The sequence below is a fragment of the Chrysemys picta genome, chromosome 2 (genome assembly GCF_011386835.1).
Source record: "Chrysemys picta bellii isolate R12L10 chromosome 2, ASM1138683v2, whole genome shotgun sequence".
NCBI lineage: Eukaryota > Metazoa > Chordata > Testudines > Emydidae > Chrysemys > Chrysemys picta.
In genome coordinates, this window is record NC_088792.1 from 174806811 (window position 1) to 174823283 (window position 16473).

The window sequence follows — 16473 nt, forward strand, 5'->3', positions numbered from 1 at the left end:
TAAACCGGGGAGCAAAGCAGTAGCTATAATAGTCACACTGGCCCTGGGAAAACATTTTAAGTAAGGAAAGGGCTGTCTCCTTGGTATCAGAGAGACGTTTATTGATGTGTTTCTTAAGCAGCCTTTAGCTTTCCCAGCCTTTTTTTTTTTTAACCCCTTAACAGATGCTATAAGTAGTGTACTATATTGCTGGATTGTAGGAGAAATGATAGTTCAGGAAACAAAACACAGGCTATGAGCTCTATTGCATAATCAGACTGTCTTTATTTTAAGTTTCTATTATGTTCTAATTATTAAAAATGCACAGAAGAAAGCAGATTTATACTCGGTAGCAAAATGTGGCTATTTTGTATTAGATACTGTAGAACTTAGCAAGGAACATATGATCAGTAAACATAACTTGCCGTAATGCATTGTCAGCATGCTATTAACTGCTAAACACACACAGAGGGCTCCTTGAGAGCCTTTGGACAGGTAAGAACAAATTTTCAAAAGAGGTAATGTAAGTTGTGCTGACAAAACATGTGTGAGCACGGTTGCATTAAAGCCCAGGTGCTAATAGGTACTCTAAGTATACACCTACCCCTTCCCCATGTGAACGTGCCCACTTAGGCATGCAATTGGTACTTATCTTTCAGTCCCATACCCATCACTGTAGTATGAGGTGTATACATACACATTTTGTATGTGCAACTTATGTGTCTCTGTATGAAAATTTGTCCCATATAGTCTAACAAAAGAGCAAGCGATCTGTCATTGAGAGAAGTCACGTAGGGGAGAGAAGTTCCTGCGCTTACTTGTCCTAAAGAAATTACTTTTACCTAGGTACAAGTTCTGTGGGTGTGGGGAGGGGAGGGATCATGGGGGGAAAGAAGAGGAGCATGGGACTTCAGAGGTTAAGGCAAACCATCTTTCTCTCATTGATCAGACCATAACATGATGTCACCTATAAACTGCACAGTAATGCTATATTATTTAATATATGTGAGGTTTGCACCTGCTTCCTCTCTTATCTCCCTTTAAAATGATGAAATATCCTACACATGCAGTTTGTTAGCATGGGCCGTGTCCTTTTACATACAGTAAATCTCTACAGCTTGGCAAGCAAAGGTTTTTACTGCAGATGCAGAATAATTTGAGACCCATCCCTCTCCCTCACACACTCGTTTTATAATGAATAAAATGCTGTGAAGTATTTCAGTAGGCATTCATAATACACACAGGAAAACAACGTATGTTTTGGGGAGGAAATGTGTATTTAGGAGTAAAATTCAAATCCCCTAGAAAAAATTTAGTATGACTCAGTGTCAGTCCCATACCTGTTTGGCAGCACTGTATCTCCTAGATCTCCTAAGTCACATCAACACAGGGCCGGCTCCAGGCACCAGAGGAGGAAACACGTGCCTGGGGCCGCACATGCTAAGGGGCGGCATTCTGTCCCTTCTTGGGGTGGCACAATCCAAGCAGCTTTTTTGCTCGGGGCGGCAAAAATGGTAGAGCCGGCCCTGCATCAACAACACTGAGAGCCACACCATTGCCCAGAATGCATCGGGGAGTACTTCCTTTTCAGTTGAGAAGCAGTGGTGCAAGACGAACAGTGAGACTGGAATCAATAGAAATGTCAGGAAGAAGCTATGGGTAGGATCAGTCTTAGAAATGGGAAGCCTGGGGTCCCATTCTTCTTTATGCAGGAATAATTTGTAAAGGAGAGGGGATGCTGAAGTCAGGTTGTGGAGTTTCCATCTCACCCTTCTTTCAGGGGAGGTGGCTGTACCCTCCCCCTGGAAGAAACTATGATTCCATCGTCTTACCCTGGGAATACCCAAAGATCTGTGCCAATCTTCATTGGGAGCACTCCCAAAACTTAAGAGGCATCTCCATGCCCAGCCCCACTGGCTCCTATTCGATAATCAAGAATGCTGCTCCTGCAAAAACCGAGATACCAGAAGTTCACTTGATCACAGCTGCTTCTTGAACCATCCTTAAAGGTTCCACAGCACAGAGGGGACGGATTCATTTGCACTTGCTTCCTTTGTGGGTGTGGGAGGGGTAGAACCCAGAGACTCCCAGCCTGCTGCCTGTCTACACCTTTTTAGCCCTATTTGCCCACTTTCCAGGTCTGTGCAGCCTAAACTCCATAAAGGTGCATGGAACACCTTCTGTCAGCAGTGGCTGTCTCCTATACACAAATGGAACTAAGGAATAATAAGGCCCCCTACTAAGTGTGGGGAAGGAGAGATGGTAGGTGTGGCAAGACAGAAGCCTTGGAACACAGTTGAAAGGTTATGACTAATAAACTGGGGGCTTGGTGCAATGATCCCTGGGCAGAGTTATGGTAGCCTAGGGACAAACAAGAGGGACGGTGCACTAGCAGCAGACAGAGTGGGGTAAAGACAAAGCAAGAAGCCAGTGTCTGTATGTATGGGAGGGCATAGCAGAGTGCTAATTGGGAGCAGCCTTGAGGTACCCAACCCTGATCAATCCTTTCAACAAAGTGGTCTGCTCTGTGAATTTGAAAACTTTAACACCACAAGATAAAACAAACCGTTAAGGTACATAAACCATGTTTTACCATAAGAATGTATAATTTTTTTTTTTTTTTTTGTTCAGTGAAATATCAAGCCCTAATTAAAACTAAAGTTTAAAGTGTTTTGGAGAATGGAACCTTCTCTCTCCCAGTACCACTGCAAAGGGGTATACATTCATGTGAACTATAAGAGTAATATGGCCTGAAGTTGCCTTTAACTAGTATTATCTTAATTTGGAACACTCATAACCCGATAAATGCATTCCCAACCCTTCCTGGTGTTTTCTGTTACTTTGCTTCATTGACATGTACATTTATTCGGAGATAGGACAATGAGAGCTGAAAATATTTCTTCACATTTTTTTCCTTATAGAACACTGATAAAAGGCTGAAGAAGACAATCTTGTTCACACAAGTGGTCTCCTTTCAACCTCTAGGTCCAGCTCGCCATAGACATGTCGTAGGGCATCACAATTCAGGCTTGCAATTAGCTTTCGAACTCCAGCTTGTCTTGGAAAACATTTTTCTTCCCAGGTCAAAGTAGAATTCTTTGGAATTTCCCTGCGGTTATAAAGCAAAATATCAATATTTTGACAGATTGGCAGGGTGAGATTTCCTCAACCTGACACAGAATTTGAGAAGTCCAGAAATGATCAATCTAGATTTTTTTTTTTTCATACTGCTCCCATCTCCTGGCCATTGCAAAATTGTTCTTACAATACACTTTCTAGGATTTTTTTCCAATCCAATTTTTAAATTTCCCCCAAAAAACTGGAGCTTCCCACACTTCCCTTGGCAGTCTATTTCTCAGTCAAATAGGTCTGACTGGTAGGAAGTTTTTCCAGCTATTCAATTTACATTTCCCCCCTTTGAAATTTAAACCCATAGCTTCTGTCAATCTCATAGGGTACTGATTGCCCTTATCTCCAATGCATCAAATTCTCTGCTGGTGTAAATGGGCAAAACTCCATTGAAGTCAAGGTGGCTACGCTGACATGCAACAGCAGAGAATTTGACCCATTATTCCGTGTTTCCGTGAGTCCATGAAATCTCGTTCAAAATTCTGAGCTTTAGTGTAAATTTAGTCTTTCAGCTCAGTTTTCTGTCATAAGTTATTTGGGCGAAACCTGCCCCACTGAAATCAATGGAAGTCTTACCATTGACTTCAATGGGACCAGGATTCCATCTAGTCTCTCTCAGGTGGCTCAAGGAATGTATATTCATTTTAGCATCCTAATAATCTGCACTATGCTGCCATAAAATAGTATTCAGCAGATTTTGTCTAGTTATTCAGTTCTTCCCCTTTCCCCTCTGGTCCTGGGAGGACCTGAGAAGATTATCTGTAGTTTCCAATGCGTATACTGAAAGCAAATTCATGTATGTAGTTCAAACAATTCCTTATTCAGAAATATCCAGCAGGAGGAGTGGTGATGGGGAATTGAAACACTCTGCAAGCTCACACTGCGGTAATCAGAGAGCATCTTGTCATTGTCCACTTTTAAAGATCACTTCCTTTTGTCCATGAAAACAAGCTGAAATGTTCTTAAGAGTCCTGCTGTTAGCAGTTGCACTGTTCCATTATGTATGGCTCCTGATTGCTTATAGTATCAACAAACTGCACTCTGTACTGTTCTTGATTTTCAATTTTATGCTAAGGTTTAAGTCACACAGACCACCACGTGCATCGGGTTTGTTTGTTTTTTAGGCAGTTTCACAGCCTTCTCCCTGTCCCTGTGTACAGATGTTGATACTGACTGTGTTTAGGGGAATGCAGCCTGCTTAATGGAACCAGTGGAGGATGTGAGCTAGGTATTTATAAAAATAAATACTATTTTCTTTAGCAGTAAGGAAGAGGATTATGAACTGCACACTTCTGGATTGTGAGGTTGTAGCGATCTGGGGCCTGATTCTCTCTTTTGTGTAAACATCTGAACAGAGTGAGGTGGCTTACTACCATGAGTGTAAGTAAAAGCAGAAGTCAGATTTGGTAACATTTTATACTGTGCACGGATGTAACAGACTACACTAGGGTTACCATATTTTGTGCCTCCAAATGGAGGATACTCCACGGGGCCCCGGCCCCCAGCCCCGCCCCAACTCCGCCCCCTCCCCAAAGTCTCCGCCCCCTCCCCTGCTTCCCGCGAACATTTGATTTGCGGGAAGCCTGAAGCAGGTAAGGGGGAGTGTGGGGAGGAGGCGCGGCCCAGGCTGGCCCCCCGGCGGCTCCAGCCTGGGTCGGCTCGGGCCCTGGGGTGCCGGCCCCGGCCAACCACCCCCGGCCCACCCAGCACTGCCGGCCCCCGGCGGACCGGCGCACCCCCCAGCTCCCGACCCCGGCCCCGCGACCCCGGCCCGGCTCCCGGCCCGGCCCCCAGGGCCCGGCCCCCCGGCCCTGCGACCCGGACCGGCTCCCGGCCCCGCGGGCCCGGCCCGGCACCGTGACCCCGGCCTGGCCCCCGGACCGGCACTGTGCCCCTGGACCCCGGCCCAGCACCCCGCACCGGCCCCGGCCCCGCACCGCCAACCCCAGCCAAAGAGGCCCCGGCCGAGTCCTCCCGATTTTCCCGGACATGCCCGGCTTTTGGGGATTTCCCCCCGGACAGGGATTTGAGCCCCCAAAAGCCGGACATGTCCGGGAAAATCCGGACGTATGGTAACCCTAGACTACACTAGGTTCAAGGCAAGGGAGAATCAAGGTTGTGATGGGGATTTCTTGAATAAGTCCCAAGCTAAGCACAAAAGCTTTTGGAGCAGCTTTAATGCATGCACCCTGCAAAAAACCAAAGCACACTGTTTAGAAGAGAATATATGCAAACTGCTCTTAGTACATTCCTTCTTTTCTTTTTTGTTCCTAATGAAATGTGTAACCTGTCCTCCTTCTATAACTGACTCTTCACCAAATACAAACTTACGATGGCAGACTGGTGAATTACACGACTTAGATGACGGTGCCAGCTAAAATGCCATTAGTTCAGAGTGTGTGTGGGAAATGTCCAATATGGGAAGCAATGAAGACATTACATGATCCTTCAGGTAGAAAAACTGTTTGTTATACATTGTCAGACATGGGCCAGATCCTCAGACGATGTAAATTGTCATAAGATTAAAGTTTAAAGTGTCTACATTTCATTGACTTTCAATGGGACTTAGGCTTCTGAGTCAATTGGGTTCTTTTGAAAATATTACCCATAACTCTAACAAAGTCAATGGAGGTTGAACCAGCTGAGGCTCTGGCCCTGTGTACTGACATTATAAACTTTCCTTCTTATGCAATGCTTGTTGTAGGCATGATCCTAGTGTAAATGCAATTTGGAGATTATTACTACCCTAAATTTGCCATTTCACATACCCTATATCTTTCTGATCAGGACCTGACTATACAAAACAACTCTTCAAAGCACATTGAAATCAATGGAAAGAGGCCTATTGATTTAAAGGGGCTTTGTATCAGGCCTGTAGCTGGTATGTTCACTCTTGAGGTACTTACATGACCTTGTCCCTACTGCAACTGAATGTCTTGTGGCCATTAATGTATTTATCCTCACAACAGCCCTGCGAGGTAGGGAAGTGCTGTTATTCCCATTGTACAGATGGGGAACTGGGGCACAAAGTAGATTAAATGATTTGTCCAAGGACCACAAAGAGGCTGAGGCTAAAAATTGGGAATAGAATCCTGATCTTCTGTGTCCCAATTTACTGTCCTATGCACTAAATCAGTCTTCCTCACCTCCATCACCTTTAATTCAAGCTCAGAGTTCTGGAAAAGGATAAAGCGACTTGAAGGAGGATCTGAATATTGCTGGTCCTAAATCATTTTAATAATGCAATTAATTGTGTGGCTAGTTGCTAGCTTTGAGACGTGTAAAGGCAATACCAATACCCCAACTACAGGGGCTGCAACTGTCAAAGGCCTTTGCACAAATCATGCTCCTTTCCCTACTCAGGCCCATGGCTAAGCATCAATATATAGCCCTATGTGACGTGCCTAAGTCAATGGGCAGAGGCAGGAAAAACAGCCTGGTCTCCTGACTCCCAGCCCAGTGCTCTATCCACTGGACCATACTGCCTGTTATCTCCATATACTAAGTCAGTACTATAAAAATACAAGAGCAGTTATAGACATTTCTAAATTCTTATCCTCCTCAATACCCCTCTCCCCAAACAATAACTAATTACAAGAGACCAAAGGGAACACCTCCAAAGCGAGATGGTCCAGTGATGGATAGAGATACAACCCCTCCCCCCCCACCGAAAACCAACTGATTTTCACTTTTTTGCAAATGAAGTCAAACTGCCCTAATTATATTTGCCTGGGAGTGAACTTAGTGATGAATGATTCTAAATAATGTGCTGAGCCATCAACACACTGCAGCCATTTATCACCTTGAATACATAGAGGCAAATGGGATTATTATTTAAATAAACTACAACTACCCATGGTTTGTCCCCCGTGTGCATGTGTGTAACCTGCAGCCTTTATCCATCCGAGGAAAGTGAAAATAAAATCTCCAAATGACATAGGCAATCATTTCCCATTTTTAAATAAGTCCTAGGACATTATCTTAAAGGGGGAGAGAGGAGGAGGGGGCAGAAGCTGTGGCTTGAAGAAAGCAAAGTATCCACTTGATTAATCATGTTTCCTGGTAACTCCCTTTCTTTGGATGCACCTGACAACTCTCACTTCCTTGAAGGTGAGAACAGTCAGCAATAGTTTTTAGAATAAGAAGGGCTGCAAAACAATGGGTGGTTTGCCATGATTCCCTAATAATTAAGGCCATTTTCAAAACTGGTATAGCCCCTGTGGAAGATCCTGAGCCAAATTCAGTCATGCCCTGAACTGTAGTGCATGTTACACACCGTCCAATGCCCTTGAACACGTATTTTCTACCTAACTCAAATCCAGGATCTGATGCCAATCATTTTTACATTGGTCCAAGTGTGATCAGAATCAGATCCCTGATGTGCAAATATGCTATCCTTTATGCTACTGCTGAATTACACCAATTTTTCAAAGGAACCAGGGCCTCAATCCAGCTTCTAAATTTGAGTGCCCAATACTGTGTGCCAACAGCAGAACTTGTGCATGCAAATAAGACTTGCATCCAAAAATCTTTTATGCACACACAGTTCTACTGTTTTCACACACACACACTACATCACACTCAACTGTAAAGTGAGTTCTGGGAAATTTAGCCCTTACATCTGGGAGCAGCTGTGCCAGTGATGAGATTCTCTCTAAATGAAACAAAAGATTGGCCAGCAACATAGGACATTCCTGTTTCTCAGACTTGAGGTCATTCTGCATCAGGCCCCTGCATTTCAGGACAGACCTATTTAGGGATGCTGTAGAGGCAGTTATTTACTCCCATGTTCAAGACAGTGATCCCCTCCATGCTCTGCAGTTTCAGCATCAGACCCATAGAGACAGATTTTTAAAAGGTATTTAGATTCAGATAGATGCTTTTGAAAATCCTTGTATGCACCTATCAGAATCTTTAGGTGAATCTTTTAAAATCTTGCTCTGAGTCAATGCGGGAGGCAGAATCCCTTTTTGGAACACTCTCCCTAAAAAGGGGATCCTATTTATGGTTTTACCACAAATCTTGAGTAGTGGGCAATATGTGGTTGAATAGTTGAGGCAGAGATTAGATTTGACACAAAGATGACAAATAAAAAAATAGAGTTGGCAATTACCCACACCACCACCATTTGCAAAGCCCCTTCCCAACTACCAAAACCCTCTAGTAACATTCACAGTGACAGACTGACCTCTTCCAACTGTTACTCCCCCTCCATCCATTACAAATCCTTAGAATAAAAAGCATATGCTTGAATTACAGTACATAGATCAACAGGGATAGTTACTTTGTGCTAAATCCCATAAGGGAATGAACAGCCCATTATTTCCACACTCTTCCCTACCTGAACATTTTTGTGGTTGTCCTCAGTAGGCCAGGTCCATCGAGACGTACCGAGACATTCACAAGCTTTTGGTTCAGTGGGTTGGTGAATTCTATTATCACAGACATTTCCTTACCAACTACCTTCTCTCCAGGAACCTACAAAACAAGGGAAGGATGTAGATAAGAAGAAAATTATAAAATCCTGGCATGCAGTCTCAATTGTTAGATGCACATTTAACAAAATGTGTGTTTGTACAGATGGCTTTTTGTGAAAGAAACAATGTAAAGTGAGCTATTAGTTTCTTGGGCTTGGTCATGCACAGAGAAGACTACCACTCCCCTCCCCGCACACAACATTTGAACCAAGTTTCTTTTCTTTGTGTTCACCTCTTTACAAATCAAAACTAGTTAAAATACCTAGGCCTGGTCTACACTAACCCCCCAATTCGAACTAAGGTACGCAACTTCAGCTATGTGAATAACGTAGCTGAAGTCGACGTACCTTAGTTCGAATTTACCGCAGTGCAGACGCGGCAGGCAGGCTCCCCCGTCGACTCCGCGTACTCCTCGCGCCGAGCAGCATTACCGGAGTCGAAGGGGAGCACTTCTGGGTTTGATTTATCGCGTCCAGACAAGACGTGATAAATCGAACCCAGAAGTTTGATTGCCTGCCGCCGAACCAGCACATAAGGATAGACAAGCCCCTAGATGCAGCTGGGGTGACTGTATGGGAAGTAGCAATGCATTCTTTATTGCACCAAATTGCAATGGATACAATGACCAGGCAAATATTTCACTGGTTTAAATGTGGGTTTTCTTGTAGTGAACTTTGCAGTATTCAGAGACTGAAGTAAGCTGAGGGGGGGGGGGGGAGAGAGCGCCAATCTTCACCTCATTTCTGCACACAATCTGTCCGGGAAGATTTCATAACATGTATGCTAGTGAGGATAACAGAACCACAGAAGGACCTGCTGTACAATTAAAGTGGAGTAATGCATACAGGTTTATTAAAGCACTATAAGAGACAGACTTTTATGTGTGAGGATGAGTTGGGGCCTTGATTATTATGAATACAAAGAGGGTTTTGTATTGAGGTACTGGACAGAAAGAAACCCTGTAGATCTCATTCTATTCTATTGCTGTTCTTACACTATGCCCACTACCTCTGTCCCTGGCATACTGGCTTCCAGACTGAAACAGTCTTTTCTGCCTTGTCACTTCTGAGGATCTCCTTAATTCTGTCCTTGTAGGGGGACCTCTGATTACATCACAGTTGGGAGACAAAGTGTGTCCCCACCTTCCATACACTTCAGTAAGAGAGGAGGATGCTCAGCACCCCAAATCACAGGGTTCGTGAACGAGAGAGGATGAAGAATGGGATCTTGTTTGTTTTAACAACTCTGCTTTTTTCAGGCAACGCATGAAGTTGTGCACAGCCCCTTGTTTGTAACAGCACTGTCATGGTTTATGTGTGTGCAGGGTCTTCCATTTTTTTTATTTGACTTAAAAGTACAAAGCTTGTAGGAATATGCAAACTTGTGGCTGTAAGACCAGCCAGCAGCGTGGGGTGGAACTTGGATCTAGAAAAGGGGCTTTACATCCTTTAGGTCCAATTCTTGGGTTTGAGCAGCAGAAAGCAGCAACAAAGCTGGCTTAAGTAGCTTCCTGAGGAATCCACCATAAATGTAGAGTTGGGGTGGTGGCGCCTACTCCAAGCCCACTTCCTCTCTCTGTCCCAGCTCCCGGTGTAGGAGGTGTTCCCAGGAGAAAGAAGGTGCCCCTGGGAAGAAAATGCTCCTGGTGCTGTTTATCTAGTCCCTTTTCTCACTGTGATGATTAGACACTCCAGAATGCACTACTAAAATATTTTTCCCTATTCCATACGATAAAATTAGGAGCGCTGGTTTGTGTCACTCAGGATCCTCTAAGGACTTGTGCACAGCTTTCCATTCTTTTGCACTCATCTTTAATGCTCTGGAGGGAATTCCAGCTCAGCCTGTTTTCTGTATATAACCTTTCTATTTGGCTGTTCTCAAAACCCCCTGTATATAAGAACAGGAAATGGATGCAGTGCAGAGGAGGTAAAACACATGGCTGATGTGCAATGATAGCATTAATAGCCACATCTGAGACAGTCCAGTCAAAAAGCCCTGGCACTATCAAGGAACCATGATGTGATTGGAACAACAGAAACTTGGTGGGGCAGTTCACATGGCTGGTGCACTGTCATGGATGGGTATAAACTGTTCAGAAAGGACAGGTAAGGGAGGAGAGGTGGAGTTGCATTGTATGTAAGAGAGTGGTATGATTTCTCAGAGTTCCAGTATGAAACTGGAGAAAAGCCTGTTGAGAGTCTTTGGGTTAAGTTTAGAGGCGAGAGCAACAAGGGTGATGTCGCGCTCTAGACCACCGGATCAGAAGAATGAGGTAGACAAGGCTTTCTTCGGACAACTAACTGAAGTTTTCAGATCACAGGCCCTAGTTCTAATGGGGGACTTCAAACACCCTGACATCTTCTGGGAGAACAATGCACAGACAATCCAAGAAGTTTTTGGAGAGTGTTGGGGACAACTTCCTGATAGAAGTGCTGGAGGAACCAACTAGGGGCCATGCTCCTCTTGACCTGCTGCTTACAAACAGGGAAGAATTGGTAGGGGAAGTAGAAAGAGGTGGCAACCTAGGCAGCAGTGACCATGAGAGGTTGAGTTCAGGATCCTGACGAAAGGAAGAAAGGAGAGTAGAAAATACAGAACCTAGACTTCAGAAAAGCAGACTTAAACTCCTTTAGGGAACTGATGGATCCCCTGGGAGGCTAATATGAGGGAGAAAGGAGTCCAGGAGAGCTGGCTATGTTTTAAAGAAGCCTTATTGAGGGCGCAGGAACAAACCATCCCGATGTGCAGAAAGAATAGCAAATATGGCAGGCGACCAGCTTGGCTTAACAGTGAAATCTTCAGTAAGCTTAAACTCAAAAAGGAAGCTTACCAGAAGTGGAAATTTGGACAGATGACTAGGGAAGAAAGGAATATAAAAATATTGCTAGAGCATGCAGGGTGTAATAAATAAATTAATGAAGATATCCTATCTCCTAGAACTGGAAGGGACCTTGAAAGGTCATAGAGTCCAGCCCCCTGCCTTCACTAGCAGGACCAAGTACTGACTTTGCCCCAGATCCCTAAGTGGCTCCCTCAAGGATTGAATTTACAACCCTGAGTTTAGCAGATCAATGCTCAAACCACTGAGCTATCCCTCCCCCCTCAGGAAGGCCAAGGCACAATTGGAGTTGCAGCTAGCAAGGGATGTGAAGGGTAACAAGAAGGGTTTCTACAGGTATGTTAGCAACAAAAAGAAGGTCAGGGAAAGTGTGGGACCCTTACTGAATGGGGGAGGCAACCTAGTGACAGATGTGGAAAAAGCAGAAGTACTCAATGCTTTTTTGGCCTCGGTCTTCACAGACAAGGTCGGCTCCCAGACTGCTGCACTGGGCAACACAGTATGGGGAGGAGGTGAGTAGCCCTCAGTGGTGAAAGAACAGGTTAAGGACTATTTAGAAAAGCTGAATATGCACAAGTCCATGGGTCTGGATCTAATGCATCCGAGGATGCTGAGGGAGTTGGCTGATATGATTGCAGAGCCATTGGCCATTATCTTTCAAAATTCGTGGGAATCGGGGGACGTGCTGGATGATTGGAAAAAGGCAAATATATTTAAAAAAGGGAAGAAAGAGAACCCGGGGAACTACAGACCAGTCAGCCTCACTTCAGTCCCCAGCAAAATCATGGAGCAGGTCCTCAAGAAATCCATTTTGAAGCACTTGGAGGAGAGGAAGGTGATCAGGAAAGTCAACAGGGCAAGTCATTCCTGACCAACCTGATTGCCTCCTATGATGAGATAACTGTCTCTGTGGATATGGGGGAAAGCGGTGGATGTGATATATCTTGACATTAGCAAATCTTTTGATACAGTCTCCCACAGTATTCTTGCCAGCAAGTTAAATAAGTATGGATTGGATCAGGCGTTAGCAACCTTTCAGAAGTGGTGTGCCGAGTCTTCATTCTAATTTAAGGTTTCGTGTGCCAGTAATACATGTTAGCGTTTTTAGAAGGTTTCTTTCTAAGTCTATAATATATAACTAAACTATTATTGTATGTAAAGTAAATAAGTTTTTTAAAATGTTTAAGAAGCTTCATTTAAAATTAAATTAAAATGCAGAGTCCCCTGGATTGGTGGCCAGGACCCAGGCAGTGTGAGTGCCACTGAAAATCAGCTCGCATACCGCCTTTGGCATGCGTGCCATAGGTTGCCTACCCCTAGATTGGATGAATGGACTATAAGGTGGATAGAAAACTGGCTAGATTATCAGGCTCAACGGGTAGTGATCAATGGCTCCGTGTTTAGTTGGCAGCTGGTATCAAGCGGAGTGCTCCAGGGCTCGGTCCTGGGGCCGGTTTTTGTTCAACATCTTTATTAATGATCTGGATGATGGGATGGATTCCACCCTCAGCAAGTCAGCAGATGACACTAAGCTGGGGGGAGAGGTAGATACGCTGGAGGGTAGGAATAAGGTCCAGAGTGACCTAGACAAATTGGGGGATTGGGCCAAAAGGAATCTGATGAGGTTCAACAAGGACAAGTGCAGAGTCCTGCACTTAGGAAGGAAGACTCCCGTGCACTGCTACAGGCTGGGGACCGACTGCTAAGCAGCTGTTCTGCAGAAAAGGACCTAGGGATTACAGTGGACGAGAAGCTGTATATGAGTCAGCATTGTGCCCTTGTTGCCAAGAAGGCCAGCGGCATATTGGGCTGTATTAGTAGGAGCACTGCCAGCAGATCGAGGGAAGTGATTATTCCCCTCTATTCAGCACTGATGAGGCCACGCCTGGAGTATTGTGTCCAGTTTTGCGCCCCCCCACCACCACCACAGAAGGGATATGGACAAATTGGAGAGAGTCCAGCGGAGGGCAATGAAAATGATTTGGGGGCTGGGGCACATGACTTACAAGAAGAGGCTGAGGGAACTGGGGTTATTTAGTCTGCAGAAGAGAAGAGTGACAGGGGATTTGATAGCAGCCTTCAACTACCTGAAGGGGGGTTCCAAAGAGGATGGAGCTCGGCTGTCCTCAGTGGTGGCAGATGACAGAACAAGGACCAATGGTCTCAAGTTGCAGTGGGGGTGGTCTAGGTTGGATATTAGGAAAAACTATTTCACTAGAAGGGTGGTGAAGCACTGGAATGGGTTACCTAGGGAGGTGGCAGAATCTCCATCCTTAGAGGTTTTTAAGATCCAGCTTGACAAAGCCCTGTCTGGGATGATTTAGTTGGTGTTGGTCCTGCTTTGAGCAGGGGGTTGGACTAGATGACCTCCTGAGGTCTCTTCCAACCCTAATATTCTATGATTCTAAAAAAACCCTCTGATACCTTCAAATTGATGTCAGTAGTACTGAAAAGTTTTCATGGAGTCCTACCCCTCCTCCCACCCAAAATTGTTTTCAATGAAAAAACAAAAGCCCTTAAAGTTAAAAACTCTGGCTACCCTCCCCATCCCCAAACCAATACTTGCTGTGGGTGGTGGTGGTGGACAACACCTCAAAAGTTTTCCACTGGGGATAAAAACCTGTTCTCTGACCACTTCTAGTCAGTAGTACTTTGTTTTTAACATTACTTCTAATAGTCTAAGGGCTTGGTTATACTTGCAAGTTAGAGCACATTAAATGAGCCCCGGGCGCCCTAACTCCTGAGATGTCCATACTGACAAGGCATGTAGAGCGCCTGGACTCTGCAGCTGGAGGGCTCCTGGTAATCCACCTCCACAAGAAGCATAAAGCTTGCTGCGCCCCGGCTGAAACGCCTGGGTGTCGGTGTTGACGACGTGTTGCATTATTGTGCTATGATTGGCCTCTGGAAATGTCCCATAATTTCCTGAAGTCAAGTGGCCACTCTGGTCATTGTTTTGAACTTGACTGCAGGTATGTGAATATCCCCTTTTACAGCTCCGTTTCTGACAGCCGGCATGCTTATCTGCTCCGGGACAAAGCAAACCATTACTGTGGAATGCTGTTGCTGTGAGAGAGAGAGAGGGGCAGGGAAGGGGGGTCTGCTGCTGTCTGAACTTACAAGACAGCATGCTGACATGCTTTCAGCCCCCCAAAAACCCACTCTCTCTCCCCGCACATACACACAACACACTCCCTGTCACACTCCACACACACCTCATTTGAAAAGCATGTTGCAGCCACTTGCACACTGGGATAGCTACCACAATGCACTGCTCTTTGTGGCATTGCAAGAGCTGCTAATGTGGCCACGCCAGTGCGCTTGCAGCTGACAGTGTAAACACACGGCAGCGTTTTCTCTGCTGTGGTCTCCGAAGGCTGGTTTAACTCCCAGCGCTCTACATCTGCAAGTGTAGCCAAGCCCTAAGAGATTGCTATGGGCCAAATAGTATCCTCACTTAGGGCTTGATCACCCCCATCCTGAAACAGTAAAAGGTAAGACTCCCACTGACTTCAGTGGCATAGGATAAGGCATTTAGGACCAAAATGTCAAAAGTGCCTAAAGTTGCAGGCAGGCACCTAGTAGGATTTCCAAAAGTGCCTATGTAGGGCACCTAATTTACTTAAGTGCTTTTGATCACAGGAGTTAACTCCATAAGAGTTGAGTTATTCTGGGTTTACACAGATGTAACAGAGCAGAATTTCACCATAGCACACTTATTAGTGTGACCTGGCTTCAAGCTAAATTTGAAAGAAAGCATTAATTGGTTAATTCCAATGATCTTTTAGCCAGACATAGAAAGCTCAAGAGGTATATATGACGACATATGGGGAATAGGATTTTTCACCCTTTCCCCTTACATAAGGATTAAGTAGTCACCCAAGTCACATATTGAAGTCTCCCAAGAAAGTTTGGGAAGATGAGACTTGCATTTCTCACATTTCTAAAATTAAAATTGAGCAGAAACCCCTACCACCTCTCTCTTGCATGCACTTGAAAGAAAAAAAAAACAAAAAGCAGGCCACCTATGTACATTACAAAGCAGCAAATAGGGCACAAAACACTTTTTTTAACCCTTTGCAGGTCACCTTAAGCTTTTATTGTTTATAGAATAGATAGTTATTGGGCAAAAACCTATCGCTTTCATTAATTATTCTTTCATCACAGAGGAGGGTGGATAAGCTATTTTGGAGCTTAACCTGGGGATTTTGTGTAGGAGGTTCTGTCTGAATACTGAAGGTATAGGATTATATATTTTTAAATTTGGCTACTGAAGATGCTCTGTAAAACAAAACCCCGTCTGAAGACAATACTGATAATCATTTACATTCTCTAATTAGACCATAGTGACACTTTTGTATTTCATGAGAGTTTTTCTGCAAACTTCTCAGTATTTTGAGTCTACGATATCTGTTCTACTTTCTCACCTTTTTTGTAGCTTGCCTGCTGTTTCACATGGATATAACTATGATGTTAGGACCTCAGAATTTGTGTGTTTATTTTAAGAAATACAGAATCTTAAACAATGCTGCCATTTGTGCTAACTCCATTATATTTTACAGCTGACCCTCCCTTTGAGATGACGTGGGGTAGTTCATAGCTATTGCTTCAGTCTGTCTGCAGGGTGAGGAAGATTGTTCTGTATCTATTCACATTTGGAAGGATAGTTATATAAACCTGTCTTGCCTGTGCCCCCACCATTTCCTTGTTTGCTGCTCCTCCTACCCAAGTAATAAGAGGGAAAGTCCTGCTCACTCCCTGAAGTCCCCTGCTGGAACATGTTCAGTGCAGATGGAGTCAGGAGAATTTAGCTGCCAAACTAACAAGTCTATCTGAACATGTGCAAACTGAGATTTTTCAGAGGCTCATAACTTGGCCTTCTTGGGTGAATTTTCCTGGGGATGGCAAAAGGCCCATACCTGACATCAAGGTGATGTCCCTACCAAATTTCAAGTCCTTCTCCAAAGCATGGAGGTGCTAGACCTTAACAAAACAGTTGTAAGAATGTTTAACATGTGCAAAACATATTTTCTTTTTTGCTGAGCCTTT

General features: G+C 44.5%; 1 protein-coding gene across 4 annotated transcripts in view; it reads right to left on the reverse strand.

The window, feature by feature from the left end:
- Positions 1-244: 244 nt before the first annotated feature.
- Positions 245-16473, reverse strand: part of F13A1 (coagulation factor XIII A chain) — a 300639-nt gene continuing 284410 nt past the window's right edge. For all 4 annotated transcript variants that reach the window (XM_065584922.1, XM_065584921.1, XM_065584923.1 and 1 more), the window contains 2 exons: positions 8450-8586; positions 245-3088 (listed from right to left, as the gene is read on the reverse strand). In XM_065584922.1, the coding sequence (XP_065440994.1) occupies positions 2935-3088; positions 8450-8586 (291 nt within the window). In that variant the 3' untranslated portion in view covers positions 245-2934. The remainder of the gene's footprint in view (positions 3089-8449; positions 8587-16473) is intronic.